This window comes from Piliocolobus tephrosceles, chromosome 1, assembly GCF_002776525.5.
Source record: "Piliocolobus tephrosceles isolate RC106 chromosome 1, ASM277652v3, whole genome shotgun sequence".
NCBI lineage: Eukaryota > Metazoa > Chordata > Mammalia > Primates > Cercopithecidae > Piliocolobus > Piliocolobus tephrosceles.
The window spans coordinates 94,497,460-94,520,070 of record NC_045434.1 but is presented as its reverse complement, the minus strand read 5'-3'; the positions used below and the strand labels follow the sequence as shown (position 1 = coordinate 94,520,070).

General features: G+C 53.5%; 1 protein-coding gene across 1 annotated transcript in view; it reads right to left on the bottom strand.

Annotated features, from left to right (window-relative positions):
* Positions 1-10,172: 10,172 nt before the first annotated feature.
* NTRK1 (neurotrophic receptor tyrosine kinase 1) overlaps positions 10,173-22,611 on the bottom strand; it is a 20,862-nt gene continuing 8,423 nt past the window's right edge. Inside the window, exons 7-16 of the mRNA XM_023214107.1 lie at positions 19,891-20,023; positions 18,027-18,353; positions 17,382-17,437; positions 17,000-17,102; positions 16,355-16,501; positions 15,810-15,940; positions 15,450-15,622; positions 12,650-12,890; positions 11,872-12,030; positions 10,173-10,565 (exon numbers count right to left, since the gene is read on the bottom strand). Coding sequence (XP_023069875.1) covers positions 10,380-10,565; positions 11,872-12,030; positions 12,650-12,890; positions 15,450-15,622; positions 15,810-15,940; positions 16,355-16,501; positions 17,000-17,102; positions 17,382-17,437; positions 18,027-18,353; positions 19,891-20,023 — 1,656 coding nt within the window. The 3' untranslated portion in view covers positions 10,173-10,379. The remainder of the gene's footprint in view (positions 10,566-11,871; positions 12,031-12,649; positions 12,891-15,449; positions 15,623-15,809; positions 15,941-16,354; positions 16,502-16,999; positions 17,103-17,381; positions 17,438-18,026; positions 18,354-19,890; positions 20,024-22,611) is intronic.

The window sequence follows — 22,611 nt, the reverse complement described above, 5'->3', positions numbered from 1 at the left end:
TTTTTGAGACGGAGTCTTGTTCTGTCACCCGGGCTGGAGTGCAGTGGCCGGATCTCAGCTCACTGCAAGCTCCGCCTCCCAGGTTTACACCATTCTCCTGCCCCAGCCTCCCGTGTAGCTGGGACTACAGGCGCCCGCCACCTCGCCCAGTTAGTTTTTTGTATTTTTCAGTAGAGACGAGGTTTCGCCGTGTTAGCCAGGATGGTCTCGATCTCCTGACCTCGTGATCCGCCCGTCTCGGCCTCCCAAAATGCTGGGATTACAGGCTTGAGCCACCGCGCCCGGCCCGAAACATTTTCAAGGGTACAGTTCAGTGGCATAAGTACATCACATGTGTGGAACCATCAGTGTTATTCATCTCCTTTTCCGCTGAAAAGGTCAGACCTTTTTCATCATCCCAAATTGCAACTCTGTACCGATTAAACAGTAACTTCCACTCCTCCTGCCCCCAGCCCCTGGTAACCACTATTCCACTTTCTGTCTCTATAAATTTGTCTGTTCTAGGTACCTCAAATAAGTGAAATAATGAATACTTGTACTTTTGTGTCTGGCTTATTTCACTTAGCATAATATTAGCTCGATGAGTTTTTTGTATGTGTGTGCATCCGTTTTAACCACCATCCCAATAAAAAAAAAGTTTTTAAATTTCCATCTCCTCCAAAGTTTGCCTGTTCCCCTTTACAGATAATGTCCCCAAATTCCATTCTCACTCCTCAACCCAAACCCTATCAAATCTCTGATCTGCTAGGCCGAGCACGGTGGCTCATGCCAGTAATCCCAGCGTTTAGGGAGGCCGAGGCAGGCAGAGGTGGGCAGTTCAAGACCAGCCTGGCTAGCGTGGTGAAACCCCGTCTCTACTGAAAATACAAAAATTAGCCAGGCGTGGTGGCGGGTGCCTGTAATCTCAGCTACTCAGGAGGCTGAGTCAGGAGAATCGCTTAAACCCGGGAGGTGAACGTTGCAGTGAGCCAAGATCGCACCACCATTGCACTCCAGCCTGGGCGACAGAGTGAGACTCTGTAAGAAAGAAAAGAAAGAAAAGGAAAGAAGGAAGGAAGGGAGAGGGAAGGGAGGGAGGGAGGGAGGGAGGGAGGGAGGGAGGAAGGAAGGAAGGAAGGAAGGAAGGAAGGAAGGAAGGAAGGAAAGAAAGAAAGAAAGAAAGGAAGGAAGGAAGGAAGGAAAGAAAGAAAGAAATCCTCCATGTGTTTTCTGTCACTGTAGGTGTATTTGTTCTAGAATTTCCATATAAACGGACTTGCATAATATGTGCTTGCTTTCCTTTGGTTTCTTTCACTTACCACAGAGCTTTTCAAAAGTCCACTCCTTCTCACCATGAGTAGAATTCCACTGTATGGATCAACCTTGTCTTACCCCTATCCCAGCTGATGGGCACCGGGTCTTTTCCAGTTTGGGACTACTATGAGTGAAACTACCATGAACATTCTTGTACAAGTCTCATGTGGATATATATGCTTTCATTTCTCTTGATTGCTGCTTAGGAATGGGACTGCTGGATCATAACAGTTAACAAATTTTTTACTTATTCTAGTTTCAGGTGGTCTAAAATGTATAACTGAAAATACTTTTGTCTGGGAAACTTCGATGTCAGAGACAAGCAAGAGATGTTTAATTGGTGTTGTAAGGGATGAGAGTTGTGTGGGGGTGGGCAACTGGATGGTGCTGTTGGCTTTGGGGCTTTGGGGAAGAAGGAAGAATGAAAGGTTCAAGGCGGCTTTTTAGGACTTCAGTGCCACCAAGAGCCTCCAGCAGAGGGCAGCAGAAACCATCGGACAGGTCAAGGGCTGGCGGCCAAAGATCATGGAGTTGCAGACTATCAGAGGCCAGAGGGACATTGAAAGTCACCTGATCCAGCACCTTCAAGGAGCAGAGTGGGCGACTGAGGCCCGAAAAGGAAGAGGAACAGGCACTCTTTCCCTTTTTTGCCTGGCCCACTTGTTCTCATCCTTCCACACTCTGACATGAAATGTTTAACACATGCATGTCTCTCTCCCTAGGACTCTGAGTTCTTCAAGGACTGGGGCCAGGTCAAAATTATCTTTATGCTCCCAGGACCTGGAACAAAGTAAGTGCTCAATAAACTGCCACCTTGTGCAATACTCTTCCAGCTCCCTGCCCGCCAGCTCTGCCTACTGGGCCCAGCCCTACATATCGCTAAAAGGATGGACGTCCCCTGAGGCCTGCCAGGAAGGCAGATGCAGGCTCGAGGTTCTCATTCATTCAGCCACCCAATAAACACCATTTTGTGTCTGCCTAGTACTCAGGACACAGAGGAAATGACATTGATGATGACCATGATGATGATGATAGCAACTACTAACTTTGGGGTGGGGGATGCTGGTGTGCCACCCTCCTACTGATTTAACTTAACTCTTCCTCCTAACCTAACTCCTACTGAATACCGGGTACTATTTTAAACCTTTATTTAATAACTTATTTCAGCAATAAATAAGAGTTTCCTGCCCTCAAAGAGCTCATATGTGAATTGGAGAAAGAGTCAATTATTCATTAAATAAAGATTTACTGAGCACCTACTATATGCAGACATTGGGGCTACAGCTATGAACAAAATAGATAAGATTTTCTGCCTAACTGTACAAAGTGGGAAAAAAATGAAGCTAACATTCTGTTAGTGGTAGTGGGGAAGGGATGGTAAAGATGCTAAATCAGGAAAATCATGACATATTAGATTATTAAAAGAACCATCATTTTAAACTAGAGAAAACAGGGAAGAGAATAGGGAGTGCTGGGGGTGCAATTCTTGGAAAGGTGGTTACAGAAGATGTCATTGAAAAGGTAACCTCCAGGTAAAGGAGATGAAGGCAGGAGCCATGCAGATTTCTGGGGGAAGAGCAAGAAACAGCAAGTACAAATGCCCCAAGGCCAGAGTGTGTACCATATTCAAAGAACAGCAATAGCAGCTCTCTTTGGAGCGTGGAGCCGAGTGAGTGACGGAGATCATGGTGGCAGATATTGAAGACAGAGGCGTAATGGGGGTCGAATCCTTCAGGCCCTCCTAGGCTGTGGTAAGCCGATTCGATTGTGCTTTGCGTGAGATGGAAGCCATTAGAGGATTTCAAGCAGAAGAGAGACATGATCCAACTCAGATTTTAAGAGAATGATTGCTGTTTTGAGAATAGGCTGTGGGGAACAACAGTGGAAATGGGGAGACCAGTGAATGGGCCGCAGCACTAACACGGGTGAGCAGCCTGGTGGCTGGGCTGGGCCAGTGGAGGTGCTGAGGTGGGGGCACAGCACATCACAAGGGCTCACAGAGGGCAGCTGGGGTCAGGGTGGGGGTGCCTCTTCCCTCCGGGGTGGGAAGGAGGTTGTGAGGAGTCCTAGGCTCCTGGAAGGGGCCGGAGAGGGCGGAGAGGGCTCCCTGAGGCTGTAGCTGAGGGTGAGCAGGAGGTTGGTCTCATCTGCACACACTCACCCCAGCAGGTCGAATGTTGGCGCACACCCTGCACGCCACTCCATGTCTCACCCACAGTACTGCAGGGATGCTCTAGCCAGAACACACAGACAGGGGCAGGGAGTAGCCTCTGCCCACACATGGCAGAGGTGGGTGGCTGGCCTGGGGAGGGGCTGCAAGGAGCAGTGAGGTTGTCTCGGGGAGTCCCACAGGGATCGCGCATTCTTGCGGCTTTCCTTTCCTCTCCACCAAGCTTGGCATAAATGCCTGGCAATGGTGCCGATGACAGCGGTGGACCTGGCCCACTCACGGGGGCTGTGCCCATCTGACCCCCTCCCTTGCCCTCCTGGGTCTTAGTGTGTGTGTGTGTGTGGAGGGGGTGGTCCCTGAAATACAAGCCAGGACCCCCTAGCTGCCCACCTTCCAGCCTGGCCTCCCCCTCCTTCTCAGGCTCTCAGGTCCCTGCCCCTGGGTGGTCCCTGGTCTGAATCTGCCCGTAAGGTCCCAACCCACACTCTCCTCTCCCACTCCCAGCTCTGCCTCCGGCATGCCCGCCAGCCTGCCTGGCACTCAAACTCCCATCCCTCACCACCACCCCCCACTCTAGCTGTAATCACAGTTCAGCCCAGACCTCCCCCTCCTGTGAATAATTGGGGCTGATTTAGGGGCTATCAGGGGAGAGGGGGGGGGCTAATGGAGTTCGTGGGGGGCCGCCCTGGTGATGAGGGGAAGGTTGAGAGGCAATTAGCAGGGCTGACAGCCTCAGGAATCACCTAATGTGCCTGCCCGCAGGAAGGGCTGGTGAGGGGTTTGTGGGGAGGGGGCGGCCTGGATGGACTTGGATTTGAGGAGGGATCTGCCCCTCCCTCAGCAGGAGGTTGAAGGACACAGCAGGAGGGACCTCCAGAAAAAAAAAAAAAATGAGGGCAAGGGGCAGGAGCAAGAGGGCTGGATGTGGTGGGGCCACTGGGGAGGGAAGGAGGCTGATGGCATGAGGCAGAAGCTCCTGGTCCCCCATCACCCCCAACACACACACAGTGCCCCAGCTGAATCCTATCCCTCACTGGGGACCAGCTCCTGATTAATACCAACATTAGCCCTGAGCACTCACCCCTCCCGGCCTCCTTGTCTTTAATTACGTCCTCTCCCAGCCCAGCAGAGGGGACGCCAGCTCCTCCTGGCCAAAGAGCCAGAGATTCTGACCCTCCTGGCCAGAGAAGCCTCCCCTACTCCTTCCTCCCTGCTTCCAAAGAAAAAGGGAGGAAGAGAGGAAGAACAGAAGTGGAAGGAAGGAGGGAAGGAAGGAAGAAAGGAGGGAGGGAGGGAGGGACGGAGGGAGGGAAGAAGAAAGAAGGGGGTGGGGGAGTTGTGCCTTTTGGTTCCCAGACACTGCTGCTCTCCCCTCAGGGTCTTTCTACAGTCTAAGCTCCGTCCCCAACCCTGGAGATGGTTAACCGGGAGCTGGAAACTTCTGGCTGGAAACACCCATAGGGGGACCTCCCTGGAGGGGTTGGACAGCCAGATCCCTGAGCCCTGTCTCCAGCCTACATCCCTTCTGATTTCAGATTAGGAGCACGAATTTGCACAGACCCATGCAGAGAGCTGAGTTTACACAGACCTTCGCACAAGGACTGTCACACACAAACACAAAACCAGATACACTGTGACCAGAATCACCCTGGGTGGGGCAGGGTGACACGCTCCACTGTGAGGTGCCCTTCACCATCACACATGTAATCACATCAAGAACATCCCATTCAAAGGAGCACCAGACAGCTGCCTGGAGAGGGCAGGGAAGGTGTTTCAGAGCAGCCAAGTGGCTGGAGGAGCAGGCAGGAGGGTGGGGTTGGTGGGGCCAGCCTGTGTACATGAGTCTGGCAGGAGCGAATCCTTCCTCCCTCTTGAGCGGCCATCGTGGACCTCTCTAACTCAATTGCAAAAGCTCTGCCTCTCTTTCTCTCTCTCTCCCTCTCTGACTTTCTCTCTCTTTCTTTCTGTCTTTCTGTGTGTGACACACACACACACACACACACACTCAACCTTAAAGTAAAGTGTAGTAACCTGAAATCAAGCCCATTTCAGTCTGCTCCTTGCCCAGGGTGCCAAGCCCTGACTCCCCTCTCAGCCCTGTCTCACTCCTGCCTCCCAGGCCACTCGCCTCCCAAACTGTGTCTCTGCCTGTCCTCCTTTCAGCAGACATTGGTAGCCCAGTGCCCACTCCAGGATATGGGTAAGGGGCTTTGTGAGAGTTTTCTGAGCCCCTCCCAACACCCCCGTGAGCCCCGTTATAAGACCAAGTGAGCCTGGAGACCTGGCGATCGATATTCCTCAAAGATGAAGACGCTAATAACTTTATCCCCTCTTGTCCTCCAACTCTCGCCTGCATTAGCTCTGACCACAGGCCCCAGGCAGCTGGGACCTGCCGTGGGCGGGGCCTGGAGCTGAGTAACCCCTTCAGATCCAGGTGGGAAGCAGGAGGGTAGACTGTAAGGAAGGACCTCCTGGCACTGAAGAACGGGAAGCCACAGGGATAAGGGGTACAAAGCTTTGGAGGCATGTTTCCCGCTCCCAGGTCCATACTCTTGGAGACCTGTCTCAGGGTCTATGAGGATTTGTGCCCTCAGAAGCACCCTTCAAGGGTACAAAGATCCCTGTCCAATCCCTGAGGGCTGCCCGGAGGCGGTGAGCTGAGAGAGAAATTCTCACAAGGGAAAATCAGAGAGTAGGAGAAGAGTAAATGGGAGCCACGGGGCAGGGGAGGCTGGAGGCTTTTCCTGCATCAGGGCCTTCTGGATCAGTGCAGGGACCCAGAACCCACAGGGTGTCAGAGGGAGGGGGGAGGCCCTTCCTCACCTCACACTCTCTGCAGCAGGGGACTGGCAAGTCCCCTGCAGCTAGAGCGAGTGGTTGGGATCAGGGAATAAGAGCGTCTCTTCTGCAAGCACTATCCCTTCAAAACATACAACCTGCCTCACCGCCCACATACCAGGGCTAGGGCCTGGGCTGGCAGGATAGAGAGGAGGAGGAAGAATAGGGAGGGAAGGAAGGAGGGGGAAAGAGTGTTTTTACATAGCAGCTACTAAGGCCAGGCCCTACAGGGAAAGCTTTCCACATGAGACTTGTTTAAACCTCATAACAGTCCTGCGAGGTTATTGCTATTATTATCCTCATTTTGCAGAGGAGGAGACCAAAGTACAGAAAGGTTGAGTAACTTGCCCAGTGTCACACAGCTTAGTAAATGGCACAACCAGATTCCAGAGTCTAGAGGCTTAACCACCAGGAAACATAGCCCTTTCAGAAGAGGAAGGGGGCCCAATTCAGTGGGAGGTGGGCTCAAAAGCCTCTCCTCCCCGGGGCTGGACTAGAAGCAGGGCTCATGGAAAGCGCATGGCCTCTGAGGCTCTGCTTCTGTGGCTCTTGGGTTCTGTCCTGTATCTCAGGCTCTCTGCCTTCTTCTCTGTTCCCTGCACATGCAGGGCTGAGTCACTGCATGGGTCTGGGTTGCCTCTCCTCTCCGCCCCTCCTTGCCCCCGTGTGGGCTCCTCCTGCAGCTCTGGCCTGTCTTGTCTATCTTTCCTGCCTCCAGATCTCTCTCCTGCCCACCACTCTAGAGCCACTGCTGCGCAAACTTTCCATCTTAGCATGGGAGTCCGTCAGCAATGGGGTGGGAGTGGAAGACAGAGACAGTCTGGGAGGGCACTGTTGTTTAGAGCAACGGGGCCACCTCACTCCCCAGCATCCCAGGGGTGCCTGGGTTGCCTGGCAGTTCAGTAAGCAGCGGGCTGAAAGTCTGGATTCCTGGGTCCTGGCTCCTACCATTAGAATCCCCCTTTCCTACCCCTGCTGGGTGCTTGTCCAATGCTGCTTCAGGAATTTGGCAAGACAGGCTCTCTCCAGCTGGTACTTAGAAAGGCCAGGGCCTCTGTCATCTGGAATTCTATCTAGGTTCTATCTTTGGCCTGGGGATCCAAGGGGGCACAGGCTGGGTCATTCTTCACCAGAGCTCTCCTAGCACTCTGCCTGTCCTTTTCCTGGAAGCCTGGACAGATGCTCTGCTCTTCTGTCAGGAAACCAGCCCCTGTGGGAGCAGGGCAGGAAGGAGGCAGAGGCTCCTGAGGAAGGCTGAAGGGGTTGAGGGTGGCTCGCACCCCTGGGTTCTTTAGAGACCCCATCCCAGTGCTGGAGGCCCCTTGCGAGCCCCTCTGGTCTCTGCACCACTGAGTCTTTCCTTCTAGAGTAAATGCGGAGGAGCTGGCAGAGGCTTGCTTAGACGGGAGAGTTCCAGCTCCTTTCTTCAATGCTGGGTGTTCCTGAGGTGCCCACGACCCTTTCTGAGCCTCTGTCTTTCAACCAAGACAGCCCTCTCTGAAAAGGAAGGGACCTGGGCCAGGTTGGGGGGAACCCAAATGTCCAATCTTTACAGCTTCAGGTTGTTGTCCTGGTCCCAGCCCCCAGTGGGGTCCTTGGGGCCCCATTCCATCGATCCCCCAGCAGCAATCCATCTCAGCTGGTGCTCAGCCCCTGGGGTATGTCAGGGTGGGGGCCGCTAATGGACTTGGCACAGCCAGGAGGTAATTAACAGGGAGGGGGCAAGGGCCACAGAGGGGTGGAGGGGGGCACTGTTAATGACAGTGGAATCCAACCGCTATGAGTGATTGGGGAGGGGTCTCTGTGTCTGTGTATGTGTGTGCATGTGTCTGTGTTTGCACATGTGTGTCTAGGCTGTGTGGGGGTAGGCCAGCTAGGACACAGATGTGCACTTCTGTGTCCATCAGTGAAGGGGAGAGAATGGGGTGCTTTCAGGGGAGGGAAATATGAGTACAAGCCCCCTCCTCACCAATCAAGACAAAGCCCCAGGTCCAGATCTACCTGAAGGGATTGGAGTGGCAGGCTCCAGCTCCTGCTCCCAGATCAATGAAAGATACCCAGTTCCTTCTCCCTTCCCTGTCCAAACCTTATTCCCAGAATCCCTCACCTCACCTGCCCAGCTTTTCCAGCAATACCTCTGGTTACGGTTTAAGAGCCTCTGATGTCCTCACGCCTGAGGCCTGATAACCTTGAAAATGGTTCACATGCCCTGGCAGCTCCCTGGTGCTACCTGACCTCCAAACCAGCTCTTTAGTGATGCCCCAATCCTGCTCTATATGGGGCAAACCTCAGGTCCCCTCCTGTCTCTACCCACAGAGCCTCCAAGTCCGGGTGTCCCATCCTCTCCTAGCCCCTGCAGAGAGGCTCAAAGGGCAGAGGTGAGGGGGCAGGTGAGGTGGAAAGCCCCCTGGGGAGTCCATGATGTCCTCCTGGGCTTCCTGTGATTGAGCCACTGCCCTACCTGTGTCTGTTTGCAGCATTGGTCTCACCCTCTCTCTCCATGTGTGTCCGGCTATGTCTGTGTGTCTGTCTCCATCTTTCTCTCTATCTGCATGTCTCAGTCTTTACATCTCCCTCTGCAGTCTCTCTCTATGTCGCCATGTCTGTATGTCCTGTCCCTGTCTCTCCCTTTGCATCCGTCCCTGGGCTCACCTGTTGGATCTGATCCCCCAACTCTGCATCCCTCACCATGTTCCCAAGCCCTTTCCTCCCAATGGCTCCACCTGTTTTAAGTGCCCTCCCTCATAGGGGTGATGCGGCACCAGCCCCACCCATACCCGGCAGGAGAGGAAGGCCTGTGAACTTGGCCCTTAGGGGCCAACCACACACACACACCCTAATCCCCCCATCGATCAGCCTGCAGCCCTGGGTCAGTCCTCCATTAGCACTAACCAGCCTGGACAAGAGACAGACACACCACTGGGCTAGGCCTAGGGGTGATAAGACACAGATTGAATCATGGGGGTGGGGGTGGGGTGGAACTGGCACCCAGGGACATGAGACAGCCATGTGATTAGCCCTGAGGAGCCATGGGAAGCTTGTGTTATTGCAGGAACTGGACAGGTGATTGGAAGTGATAGGGCTGAGGGTGGCGGGGAAGCTGCTCCTTCCTGGCTCTGGGTGGAATGCAAGCCTTTGGGTTAGGGAAGGTGGAGACAGGGCCCAGACGCCCTGACCTGATGGGGCCCAGTCTCAGTGCTGCTGACAGAGCCTCAGACCACTCAGTTAAGGCCAGTGGTGTTCCAAGAGACAGAGGAGAGGGGAGACTTCACCTACTCCCTTGGACAGAATGGGACAGGGAGATGGCTTTGTCCTTAGGAAATAGCCACTTTACACAGTTCCTGGCCTCCAGATGCTAATCAAAGCACCTAGAGCTAAGAAGAGTAACAGAGGGACAGGAATAAGGGGTCCTGCCTCCATCAATCCTTAGTCCAGCTCCCTCCCTGTTCCTGTCACACACACACACACACGTTTCTCTCTCATCTGCTGCTGCGTGCTTGCTCCGTCCTGGACACACCAATACAAGAAAGACACCCCATCAATGCTCCCATCCTGTCTACCAGTACATCTAACTTCCACCCCTTCCACTGTAGCACCAGCCTTCCTGAACATGAACTACAAAGATCGGCAGTTAGGCTCTCAGGGTCTGGGAAGTTTGGCCAGAGGCTGCCTCAACAGCAGGTGAGCCAGGTGACCATGGGACTGGGATCCAACCTATAGTCAAAGGTGAGAGTGACAGGTCCATGGAGTAGGAGTAGGCAGCTGAGGGGAACCTGAGTGGGGGAGGATCCCAGAGAGCTGTCCCCTCACCTGAATCCCAATGCCTCCCTCCTGGAACGACGTCATCCCAAGAATTAGCAAGAGACACAGCCAAGGGATAATAAATATAATTGCTATGACGGAACCTTGCCTAGAGAAGCAGGAACATCCTTTACTCCCAGCCCCCACCTGTCCCCTCCCGCATGCTGAGGGTGAGTTAGATGCTTTGAGATCACCCTGGGACTGCTGGGAGCTATGGGGGATGCTGAGGGCAGGCCCCAGTATTCCGGCTAACCACTCCAGCCCCTGGGCCGGCCCCCTAGCCCAGGACGTCCAGGTAGACCGGAGGTGCCTGGGCCAGGGCTTGCAGCCGGGCGTGCACGTCCTTGATGCTGTGGCGTTGCTGGGGCTCCCGCTGCCAGCAGCCCCGCATGATGGCGTAGACCTCTGGTGGGCAGGCACGTGGCCGCTCCAACTCACGTCCCTGCGTGATGCAGTCGATTGCCTGGGGCCACCGGAGAGACAGAGGAGAAAGCACACTAGGCTGGGGGCAAGAGACTGAGGCCAGCCCCAGTGCCCTCACTGAGGCTCCCAAGGCAGCTCATACCACTCATCTGGGCTTCTTAGCCGCTAATAACCTGAATGGACACAGTGAACCCCAAGATTCATTTCTGCTCTGACACTGAGAAGTGAGAAGGATTAAGGCTTGGCTCTGGGAAGCTTGGGCTGGGGTAGGATTGCTTCCAGAAAACTGGGATCAGATGCTAAGAAGACTTGCCAGGTGGGTTGAGGAAGGGGAAGGGCTGAGGTATTTATCAAATCCATCAGTTTAGTGTCGGGGGCTGAAAGGAGGAAGAGAAAGGCCCTCTGACTCTCAGTTCCAGAGAAAGAAAAGAAAATAGGACAGAATTGCAGTTAAAGGCCTTGAAAAATAGCTGGCTTTCATTTTAAAGAAGAGGGCAATCCCCACTTCGTCTCTCTTCTGTGGATACCACTCTGTGGGACTAGCTCTCCCAAAAAGAAACTGCAGCAAGAAAGATCAAAGTTAGACTCTAGGAAGAACTGCTAAAGCAGTTCAGGAATCCAAAGAAGGAGAAAGGGTGGCAGGGAGTGATTGGAGAAGGGGTCTGGAGCCTCTTTTCCCCTTCTTTCCCCCTCCCTATTAGAGGACTTGGGTTATGGGCGGCACTAATTCCATTTCTTCTCTCAGTGCTTGAGAAAATTAAAATCTATAACCCTCTCCCCCACCCCACCAGCCTCCAGGGAGCAGACTGCATTAGGAGGAGAAATGGAAACTGACAGCTGTGAGCCAAGGAGGGGGTGGGGGCAGCTGCTCTGGGAGACAGAACACCTGGGGCCTGCTCTGGCTGTGACCAGCTAGGAGGGCACGAGGAGGGGGTAGGACTGTCCTTCTGACAGTCTAACCTCCAGCCGTCCTGCTGCAGCATTGGGCCTTCTTGTGCTGGGTTCCTCTTCTCGTGCTGGTCCCTTCCACTCTGATAATACCTGCTTAGGTCTACAAAATGCAGCTAGAGATGGGGGTCTGGGCTCCATGTACAAAGCACTTTGAGGTTCCCCCAGGGGCCAACTGGGCCTGGGCTTAGGACAGGCTTTAGGTGAAGGCAAGAATAGGGGAGGAAGAGAAGAACAGAGCCGGGGTGGAGGGGACACAGTGTCGGCATGGCACTGGAAAGGGACCCCCAATAGGCTGTGGCGGAGGGGCAGAAGGGGAACCAAGGTCCCTGAAAAAGGGACCTGAAGGGGCATGGGAGGGGGAAGCCAGCAAAGGGCGACCACGGGCCGGGGCTGACCTCAGTGTTGGAGAGCTGGTACCAGGGCTGTTTGCCGTAGGTGAAGATCTCCCAGAGCACCACGCCGAAGCTCCACACGTCACTCTCGGTGGTGAACTTGCGGTAGAGGATGCTCTCAGGCGGCATCCAGCGGATGGGCAGCATGGTGCGGCCTCCCACCTGCCGTGGGCGGGCGCTGCGTCAACTCCAGGGGCGCCTGGGACAGCCCGTCAAGGCACAGCTCACCCCTGCCCCATCATTAAAAATAAATATGCCAGGCGCGGTGGCTCACGCCTGTAATCCCAGCACTTTGGGAGGCCGAGGTCAGGAGATTGAGACCATCCTGGCTAACACGTTGAAACCCCATCTCTACTAAAAATACAAAAGTTAGTTGGACGTGATGCTGTGTGCCTGTAATCCCAGCTACTCGGGAGGCTGAGGCAGGAGAATCGCTTGAACCAGGGAGCCGGAGATTGCAGTGAGCCGAGATTGTACCACTGCACTCCAGCCCGGCGACAGAGTGAGACTCCGTCTCAAAAAAAATAAATTAAATAAATAAACAAACAGATGTGCCTCTCAGTGCTAAGAGGCAAAAACCGTAGGGTGCTGTTTCCAACCAGGATAGCGAAGGAGACAGAATCCCCACCACTGGGGGCCGAGGAGGTAGGTTGAAAACTAGAGCCAGTGAATCTCAGACCCGTGCAGGCATCCTAGCAAGGGCAGGCTCTCAGAGGTCTTGGGATCCAGGGAGTCTACAGTTTGGAGTCAGGGGAAGGCGTTGGGGACAAAGGACCCTTACACGGTAATAGTCGGTGCTGTAGATATCCCTGCTCATGCCGAAATCACCAATCTTGACCACCAGTCCTTGGCCCACCAGACAGTTGCGTGTGGCCAGGTCCCGGTGCACAAAATGCAGACCTGCCAGGTACACCATTCCTGCAGCGACCTGGCTAGCCACGGCCAGCAGCTGCCCCAGACCCAGGGGGCCTGGAGCCACATCCTCCCCACCAACCAGCAGCTTGGCATCAGGCCCATGGGATCTGTGAACAAGAAAAGGAGTGGGGATAGGCTGGGAGGACAGAACCCCCAGGAGCGGCTGCTGAGGAAGGCGATCCCCAGCAGCCGGGTGTGATGGGAGAGGAGACTGGGGGCCTAGTAGTGGAGGATTGAGAGAACAGTAGAGGCAGCTGTCCAGAGGGGCGGGATGGAGGAGCAGAACAGGCGTGCCCACCTCCAGGGCTTCCACCAGAGACAGCTCACGGTTCCCACATCCATGCCTTCCTCTCTGGCAGCTCCTTGAATTCCAGATACCCACTGGCCCCTACATCCCTTGCCATAGGCACGTCAGACTCAGCCCTTGCCAACTGCAGCTCAGTGTCTTTCCCTGAGCCTGACCCTGCCTCAGGGAAGGGACCCTCCCCACCCAGGCAGTCTGAAACCAGGGAGTCCTTGATTGTCCTGTTTCTCTCCCCTTTGCCCTCAGTGACCAGCCATTCCTACAGGGTCTTCCTTCCTTTTGAAGGTGTCCAGGATGCCTGCCTTCTCCCCACAGCGAACACTCGGGTCAGTCCTCGTCACTCATCTGTATTCCCCAATGTTCCTTCTCCTGAACCTTTGCCTGAACCGATCACTTTGCCAAGAATGCCCTTTCCTACTAGCCAATCTTCTCCTCATTCGTTTAGTTGAGGCATTTGTTAAACATTTCCAACGTGCCAAGCACCGGGGCTACAGCGCAGAGGATGATGCAGATAAGCAGGTCATGGCAGTGTAGTGTGAGGGGCACCTGGCAGGCACGGGTGGGAATGGAAAAAGCCAGGGAAGGCTTCCTAGAGGAAGGGACACCTAAACTGAGACTCAGCTCCTGAAGCCATTCGAAGGGGGCTGAGGCAGGGAGGGGTAGAGTCTGTGTGTCTGTCTCCATCTTTCTATGGAGGGAGGGAGGCCCAGTACCCCAGGCAGAGGGAACTGGAAGTACAAAAGCCTGGAGGGGAGAAGGAACAGATGGTCCCTCCTAGGGGAAGTCTTCCAGACTCATCTCTGAGCATTCATGATTCCCTCCATTGATTCCCCCAGTGTTCCATCCAGCAGTTAGAGCCTCGTCTCCCACAGCCTGGGCCCCAGATGGTGGTATCTCCTAGCCTGTGTCCTCAAGACCAGCACTGAGCCTATGCCATGTCTGGGAGCAAAGAGACAGGCTCCTCCCTGGCCTTCTCGGGCTCCTCTATGCTGATCCTCCTCCACACTCAACCTTGGGTCTGGCCTCGCCTCCTGCTCCACACCCTGCATGGGCTCCCTCCTGGTCCACACGATAAGCCCAAGACTCAGGGGTCTCTCCTAGCTGAGTCCTGCCACCTGACTGCATGAATGACCCATCACTCCCAAGGGGATGTTTGGGGACCAGATCATGACCATCAGCTGGACAACCACACAGCGCTTGCTCATCCAGAACCACAGCCCTCCACTGTCCCTCTTACTGGTGAGGAAAGTGAGGTCCGAGAGGAAAGCTACTTGGCAAAGAAGGCTCAGCTCGTATGTGGCAGCTGATTCCAAACCCTGGTCTTCTCCCTGCCTTGCAAACACTGCCCCATCCTCCCAGAGGCGATCTCATCAGAAGATGATCAAGGGACTAGACCAAGGGACTAGACCAAGGGAACATGTGACCATCACATCAGGGGTTGAGAGTAGGGGCTCTGCCTGGGGTCACATCACACCTGGGCCATTCACTACCTGTGTACCCTTGGGCAAGTCACCGAACCTCTCTAAGCCTTATCTGTGAAATAGGCACATTTCTCGAAGTTATTAAAATTAGCACAAATAGATAAACATATCAGAGTTGTTCTGTCCGAAGTCAAATAAATGAATTTTTTGTAACTTGCTTCAAGTATAGATTGCAATATATGCTTGGAGGCCATAAAGAATAAATACATATTTATATTACTGTACAAGATATATACGTCCCAGCACACAGAATCATAATAAGAACGAATCGTAGAGTCAGGTGCAGTGGTGTGCACCTGTAGTCCCAGCTACCGGGGAGGCCAAGGTGGGACAACTGCTTGAGCCCAGGAGTTTGAGGCTGCAGTGAGCTATTATTACACCACTGCCGCACCCCAGCCTAGACAACAGAGCAAGACCCCATCTCTAAAACAATAACGCTAATAAATGCATTAAAATATAATAATAATAAATTATAAAGTATATAGCATAGCACCTGGAACAGGAACATAGAAGGTACCTGATAAATGCTCGTTACTGTTGTTATTGTCGTTATCTAAACTGCCACCCTTAGAGGCCTGGCCTTTGTGTGCCACACACAAATGCACATACATCCTCTGCAAAGCCCACCCACCCCAACATTTTAGCTCATGGCCTTTGCCATCGCAACCTCCCTGACTACTGACGCTTGTCCTTTGCAAGAGTCGCCCCTACATTCACACGTCTGTCTCCTCTACCATCTCAGAGCTCCTTGGGTACAGGAATGTGCCTTCCTGATCTTTCTCTGTGTCTCCCCTTGGTTTGAAAGACAAGCAGGGATGTCTAGAGGGAAGGGATGATGGGGCCCAGAGGCAGGGGCCAGCGCTGAGGCCAGGTGCTGGTACCGGAGGAAGCGGTTGAGGTCCCCATGCCGCATATACTCAAAGACCATGAGCAGGGGGCGGCCCTCGGTGCAGACGCCGAAGAAGCGCACAATGTGCTGGTGCTGCAGCATGGTGAGCAGCTCGGCCTCGCGCTGGAAGTCCTGCCGAGCACTCTCGGACACCTCCTTCAGTGCCTGGATGGAAGGGGCAGGGACAGGACTGAGTGGGGGCCCAGGCCTCACTGCTGTTCATCCAGGGCAGCCCGCTCACCCCAGCCTCCAGCCATCTCAGCCCTCTGCATCTTCCCCCAATCTGTCCTGAAGTGATGGAGCTCCTGGGGGTGGGACCCAGTCCAGCAGTGCCCCCTGGGCAGGGTCTCACCTTGACAGCCACCAGCATCTTGTCCTGCTCAGGCAGAAGGTTGTGGCACTCAGCAAGGAAGACCTTCCCAAATGCGCCCTCCCCCAGCTCCCACTTGAGCACGATGTCCCGGCGCTTGATGTGGTGAACACCTGAGGGGGCTTGCAGGGTCAGACGGGAACCCCAATCTTGGGAGGGCTGGGGTTGTAGGGGAGGACTGTTTTGGCAGGGCTGTGTGTTGCACAAGGCTGCCCAGACAAGGGGCTGCATAGGGGCTGAAATTCAACCTGTGCCCCTTCACCAAGCCCCAGGTCATAGTGTGGGGCTGCATCTGCCCAGACAGGACAAGGTGTGAGCTAGCTGTGACTCCAGGCAGGGGCTGCAGCTAAGAGCGGGGCTGGACTCAGCCTGAGAATAATATGACAGGGCTTATGGCTGGAATAGGGCTGGGGAGGGGTGGGAGAAAGGGAGGGATCGTTCAGGCCTCAGTCGGCAAGGGCGATGGCCTAGGGGCTTCTACACACACACACACTCGCCCCTGCCCTTGACCCAGCATAGCCCCTCACAGGCATCACTGAAGTATTGCGGGTTCTCGATGATGTGGCCTTGGAGCCCAGAGCCTTTGCCCTCGGTGGGGGACAGGGAGCTGCCACCCAATGTCATGAAATGCAGGGACATGGCCAGCCCGTCCTCTGGAGCCAGGACAGCCGGGCCTAGGGAGGAGACACAGCCACATGGAGAGGTTTGCCCACATCTTGGCCCTGCCCACCCTTGCCTGCAGGATGCCTGGTCATCCCCACCTTGTAACTTGCAGGGGAGAGACTGAGGAGCTAGGAGCGAGACACCAGGCAGGGGGAAGAGGGCACCACCGCCTCTCCCTGTGCTGGCTCCTGTCCCACCTGTGGCCCCATGGGCACCAAAGAACTCCCCCGCCCCACAGAGCCCAGACCTCCCAGACCCACTTAGTGCTTGACTACAATCCAGCCACCAATTAGCAGCTGCTGCCTCTGAAACTACCTCAGCTCCAGCCCGACACACACTCACACAAGCCTCACAGCCAGGCCTTCATTTATACCCCAAACACACTCACACGCCCGGGAACTCCCATGTGCACAGCCCCCCAGACAGAGATAGAGTCAAGAAGAGCCAGTAGGAAACAAAGCTAGGAGAACAGACAGACAGACAGACAGCCCTCTGCAGCCTCGACTCACGGTTGATCCCAAACTTGTTTCTCCTTCCGCATTTGTTGAGCACAAGGAGCAGCATAGAAAGGAAGAGGCAGGCAAAGACGGCCAGGCCCACAGCCACCGAGACCTGGTGGGAGGCAGGGGTGGTTAGATCCAGAGGCTTCTTCTGCACTCTCAGAGCCACCCGTAGCAAGCCATTTCTTCATCCTGCATGGAAGCCCAGAACCAGGCCTCCAGACCTGCCTCATCCTCCCTTGGGGACCCCTGCAGTGGCTGTGAGGGTGGCAGTCAGAGCTCAGGCCAGATGGTAGTGACCTCCCTGCTCTGACCAGAAATGACGTGCAGATGAGCCTCTACCTAGCCTCCCGGTCCCAAAGTCTGCACAAGCTTCTACTTCCTATCTCACCCCAAAAGGTGTTTCATCCTTCTTCTCCACCGGGTCTCCAGATGTGCTGTTAGTATCTGAGGGGACACAAGGCAGGAAGAGTGAGCCTTGGTGCACACAGTCGCCTCCAGTAACCCCCCAACCCTGGCCCCAGCTGGCCTCTCAGGGATCAGGTCAGCTGTACCCTTTGCCCTAGCCTCGGCTCCAGAGACCAGGCAGAACCTGCCCTCCACCTTGGGCTACTCACCCACTGGCGAGAAGGAGACTGCAGCAGGAGGGAGGAGAGAAAGCAGTCAGAGGGAGAAGGAAAACAGTGAGTCCCCTACCTATTCTGGGACTCATTCCTTCATGGGGTGACGGGGGATGGAGGTGGGCTGCTAGGCCTCAAGGGAGAAAATGCATGTGACCCTTTTCCAGCTGGGCCATGATGCCCTGGTGCATGGCTGTCTCCTCAGCCAGCCTACAAGGATGGAATAGCTCAGGAGTTCAGGAGTCCTGGCTTGGGGAGAGGGTAAGGAGGCCAGAACAGCTGGACACCAGGACTGCAGACTCCTTTCTGTCCCGAACCAGGCACTCCAATTTCTGGGGTAACAGCTATAGCAGGAAGTTGGCTCTAACCCAGGTGGAGCCCAGAAATGGGAGCAGGGTTCAGGATAGCCTTCGCACCAGGGATGGGGTCCTCGGGGTTGAACTCGAAAGGGTTGTCCATGAAGGCAGCCATGATGGAGGCGGAGGCCTGGCCGAAGGGGTTGGCAGCCAGCAGCGTGTAGTTGCCGTTGTTGACGTGAGTGGGCTGGTTGAGGCGCAGACACCCGTGCCGCACGGTCTCATTGGCCGCCGGCTCCAGGAATTCGGTGAAGATGAAGCTGGTCTCATTGAGCACGGAGCCATTGAAGAGCCAGCGCAGAGACGGTGCCGGCTGCCCATCCACAGAGAAGGGGATGCACCAGTGGTGCATTTCCACCGCCGTGTGCAGCTGCACACTGGCAGGGACTGTGGGCCAGAAAGAGCAACAGCAGGAGGTCAGGGCGCAGCTGGAGGAAGCCCAGCACACACCCAACAAGTCCAGGGACAAAGCAAGTAGAACCCGAAATCAAAGGGCAGGCCTGGGAGAAACAGGTCAGCAGGCCCTAGGAAATTCACCAAGGAGAGACGTTTTGAAGAAAGTTGACAATACATGTCAAATAAATCAGGCAGCAGGCATATGAAATGCAGAGGCTTAAAGAACTTAAGTGGTGGGCCATAAATAAGTCACAGCCCCACAGAAGTGGGGTACCAGCTTATGACAATTAAACATGGAGTCTTTGGTGTAAGGAATCTAGAAAAAGTCAGGGTAACCAAGCTGAAGAAGATGGGTCAGGGGACCTAACAATCAAACAAGCTAAAAGCATACACAGTTACATTTGGGGGAAAAGCCAGGCACAGTGACTTGCTCCTGTAATCCCAGCTACTCAGGGGGCTGAGGTGGGAGGATCGCTTCAGGCCAGGAGTTCAAGGCTGCGGTGACTTATGATCCCAAAGCATTCCAGCCTGGGCAACAGGCTGAGACCCCATCTCTTCAAACATACACACACACAGACATACACACAGACACACACTTTTTGAAAAAAGGTATGGGTTTGAAATAGACCCAATCTGGCAAGAGCAAAAGCCCCTCAATGATAGAAAAAAAGTGTATGTATGCATAAATAAATACATACATATATACAATATAGCATTCATACACAGGAATACTATTTAGCAATGAATTGCTTGAGCTACATACAGCGACTCCCATTAACATGAATGAATCTTATAAATAATGTTGAGTGAAAGAAACCAGATATAAAATAATACATGCAGTATGATTCCATTTATATAATGTACAAGAACAGGCAAAACTAAACGATACCGATAGGAAAGCATATTTGAGAAAAATTATTTTTGAAAGCAAGGAAATGGTTGTCCTGACAAAAGTCAACATGAGATGGGAGAGTGGAATGGGATTGCGAATAGGGTGTTGGGTGGCGGTGGGGAGGTCTTCCGTGGTGCTGGTAAGAGTAGTTATTGTTTAAAGTATATATATATTGTTTGCACATTTCTATGTACATTTCACAATAAAAGAAGAAAACTGATGTAAAGCAGAAGGTTTAAGGTAATTTGTTGGCTGACCTAGAGAAATTAGGCAGCAAGCCTAAAGAGGAACTCAGGAGGTGAATTTCCTCTTTTGAAACTAGGATGCGGGAAGAAGGACCCGATGAGGGACGGGCATGAAAAAATACTTCGGAGCAGTGGGAACAGCCGGGCATCTGGTGTTGAGGGCCTCAGGTAGCAAGGCTTGGGCAGGGGGCCAGAAAGAAATCCATCTCCATCCCTCTGGCCTTGACGAGCCCCCAGGACTTCCCCGGAAGGATCAGGTTTTCATGGGAATCTGGAAACAGCTGGGAGGGAGCGGCTGTGGAGACATACATCCCACCCTTTCCTCCAGCCCCCACCCTACATCCTCTTTTGAGGGAAGAAGAGATGAGTAGGGGCTGCCACTGAGACTCACAGGAGACGTTGACCTGAACAGAGACCTCTGCCCGGCCTACATCATTCTCTGCCCAGCACGTCACGTTCTTCCTGTTGAGATCACTGGTGACATTGGCCAGGGTCAGCCCCAGGGACGGCAGAGCCCCAGATTTCTAGATCAGGAAAGAGAGGTGGAAATCAGAAGGAGCTTTAGCCAGCTCGGGGCTGGGGCTGATGTCTTTGGAAAGCCCCTCTGACTCCACATGGATAGGAGAGGAGGGCTGGGAGGGAAGAGGAGGGAGAGAGGGATGGGAGAGAATGTAGCAGAGAATATCCTTCCTCCTTTAGGTTTGTTCATTGACTATCTCCTGGATCACATTTTTTTAAATTTTATGTTTTATTTTTGTAACGACGGGGTTTTTAATTTTATGTTTTATTTTTGTAGCAACGGGGTCTTACTGTTCTGCCAGGCCTCAAGTGATCCTCCCACCCTGGCCTCCCAAAGTGCTGGGATTACAGGCGCGAGCCACTGCGCACCGCCTGGATCACGTATTTAATTATGTAAAAAATCTAAAATATAACCAATAACCTCAAAATAGGCACAAAATATCCCAAACTGAAACTAAGACCAGCCATCTGAGCAGCTAAATGGATGTCACGCATCCCAAGTACCAAATTTGTGCACAGCTCATTGGAGACCCCGCTAGGACCTCACCACCTGTTCATTCAGGTTTTACACACAGTTCTAACAGAGTCTCAGCCCAAGGAAGATCAGAAACAAAGAGATGGTGCGAATAGCACGGCAGCAGTTAGAAACAACAGCAGCAGCATCGCCTCCTGCAGCAGACGAGGACCATGGGTGAGGTTAGACAGGCAAAGTGACTTGATTCTGAATCATCATCAGGATTGAATCAGATTGAGTTTCTCTTCCTAAGAAACTGGATTTGTCATGTGTAAGTCACATGATCTTACGACAATTCTTCATCTTGCTGAACCATGGGTTTTTTTTTTTGTTTGTTTTGTAAGCTGAAGAGGTGGACAAATTATCTTCTGACATTTTAGAAAGTGATTTTCACAAAATGATGAAAATAATGAAGTGGTGGATAAATCTCATTTATCTGAAAACTTCATAAATGTGGAATCCTCTGACCACATGCCAGAGGAGGTATGGTTTCCCCAGGCTTCCAATGGAATACGTGAGTTCAAAGGCTCCAGTAGAGTTTCCAGCCTTTTGTGCAAGCTTTGGGTTCCAGCCACCTTGAGGGGAAGCCCTGCCTTGCCCTCTGCTTCCCTTGGCTGTCCTATCCCCTCCACTTACTGTGAGGCCAATAACTCTTCCTCTTGAGATGCTCTGCCACCCTTATCCTCCTAACTGAGGGAGAGCAGCCTCTCTTCCCCTCCATTTAACCCAGTTAGGGTGCAATATTTTTTAAGAGATAGGGTCTCGCTTTGTTGCCCAGGCTGGTCTCAAACTCCTGGTCTCAAGTGATTCTCCCTCCTTGGCCTCCTAAAGTGCTGGGATTACAGGTATGGGCCACTGTGCCCAGTAGGGAGTGACTTTTGTATAGATAGTTTCTAGAAAACACAGATGGTAGCAAACATGTAAGACTCCCAAAGAGAAAGCAAATCCTGGAATCGCCCCAGAGAGTTGATCTAAGGTCTCTCCATGCAGGGGCATGGCCTCTGCCTGGTCCCCTTTCTTTTACTCACTCTAGGCAGCTTTGCTCTCTGGAGGGAGAGGATCCACTCAGTGGCTAGTGGTCCCTCCACCATGTCTGAAGTCTCCTGCTCAGCGCCCAATGGCTCCTCCCTCAACATGGTTCCAGGGGCCTCCAGCAATTCTGGGGTTGACTCTCCCACCAAAGTGAAGGCTCCCCAACTAAACACCACGCTTCCAGCCCCCTAGGCACACATTCCTGGTCCCTTCATATCCACTCCTCCTGCCCAGGTGGAGCCAGCTTTTTGGGTGGGCACAGCCCATTGTCAGCTGCTGTCGACCTCATCAGCAAGGCCAACTGAGTTCCCTGTCGCTACTCTCATCTGCCCATCGCCAGCCTAAGGACAAAGGGTAAGGCCTGGGAAGGTGTCCAAAGACATGTCTGGATAACAGAGATAGAGGCCAGAGAACGCCCAGGGGCAGGCAGGACATCAGAAGGCCATGATGTCCACCTTCTCAGCTTACAGATAAGAAAACCAAAGTGCAGGCAGATTAAGGGATTTTTCTGAAAGTCACTCCCAGAATTAATTAGTGAGAGAGCTGGAGCCAGACCTATGCCTCCCTTACTAATGCGTTCATCACATACCCAAGAGGATGCTCCTTCCAGAATCTCCAGAAAAAAAAGACCACGAGGCCCCCAAGAGCTCATCCCAGATGCAGTACAACTGATATTATGCCTCCTCCCTGGGTCCCAGTTTCATTATATAGAAAAGTGATTGGCCAAGCACAGTGGCTCACGCCTGTAATCCCAGCAATTTAGGAGGCAGAGGCAGGTGGATCACGAGGTCAGGAGTTTGAGACCAGTGTGGCCAACGTAGTGAAACCCCGTCTCTACTAAAATACAAAAATTAGCTGGGCGTGGTAGTGCGTGCCTGTACTCCCAGCTACTCGGGAGGCTGAGGCAGGAGAATCGCAGAATCACTGGAACCCGAGAGGTGGAGGTTGCAGTGAGTCAAGGTCGCACCACTGTGCTGCGCTCCAGCTTGGGCAACAGAGCAAGACTCCATCGAAAGAAAGAAAGAAAGAAAGAAAGAAAGAAAGAAA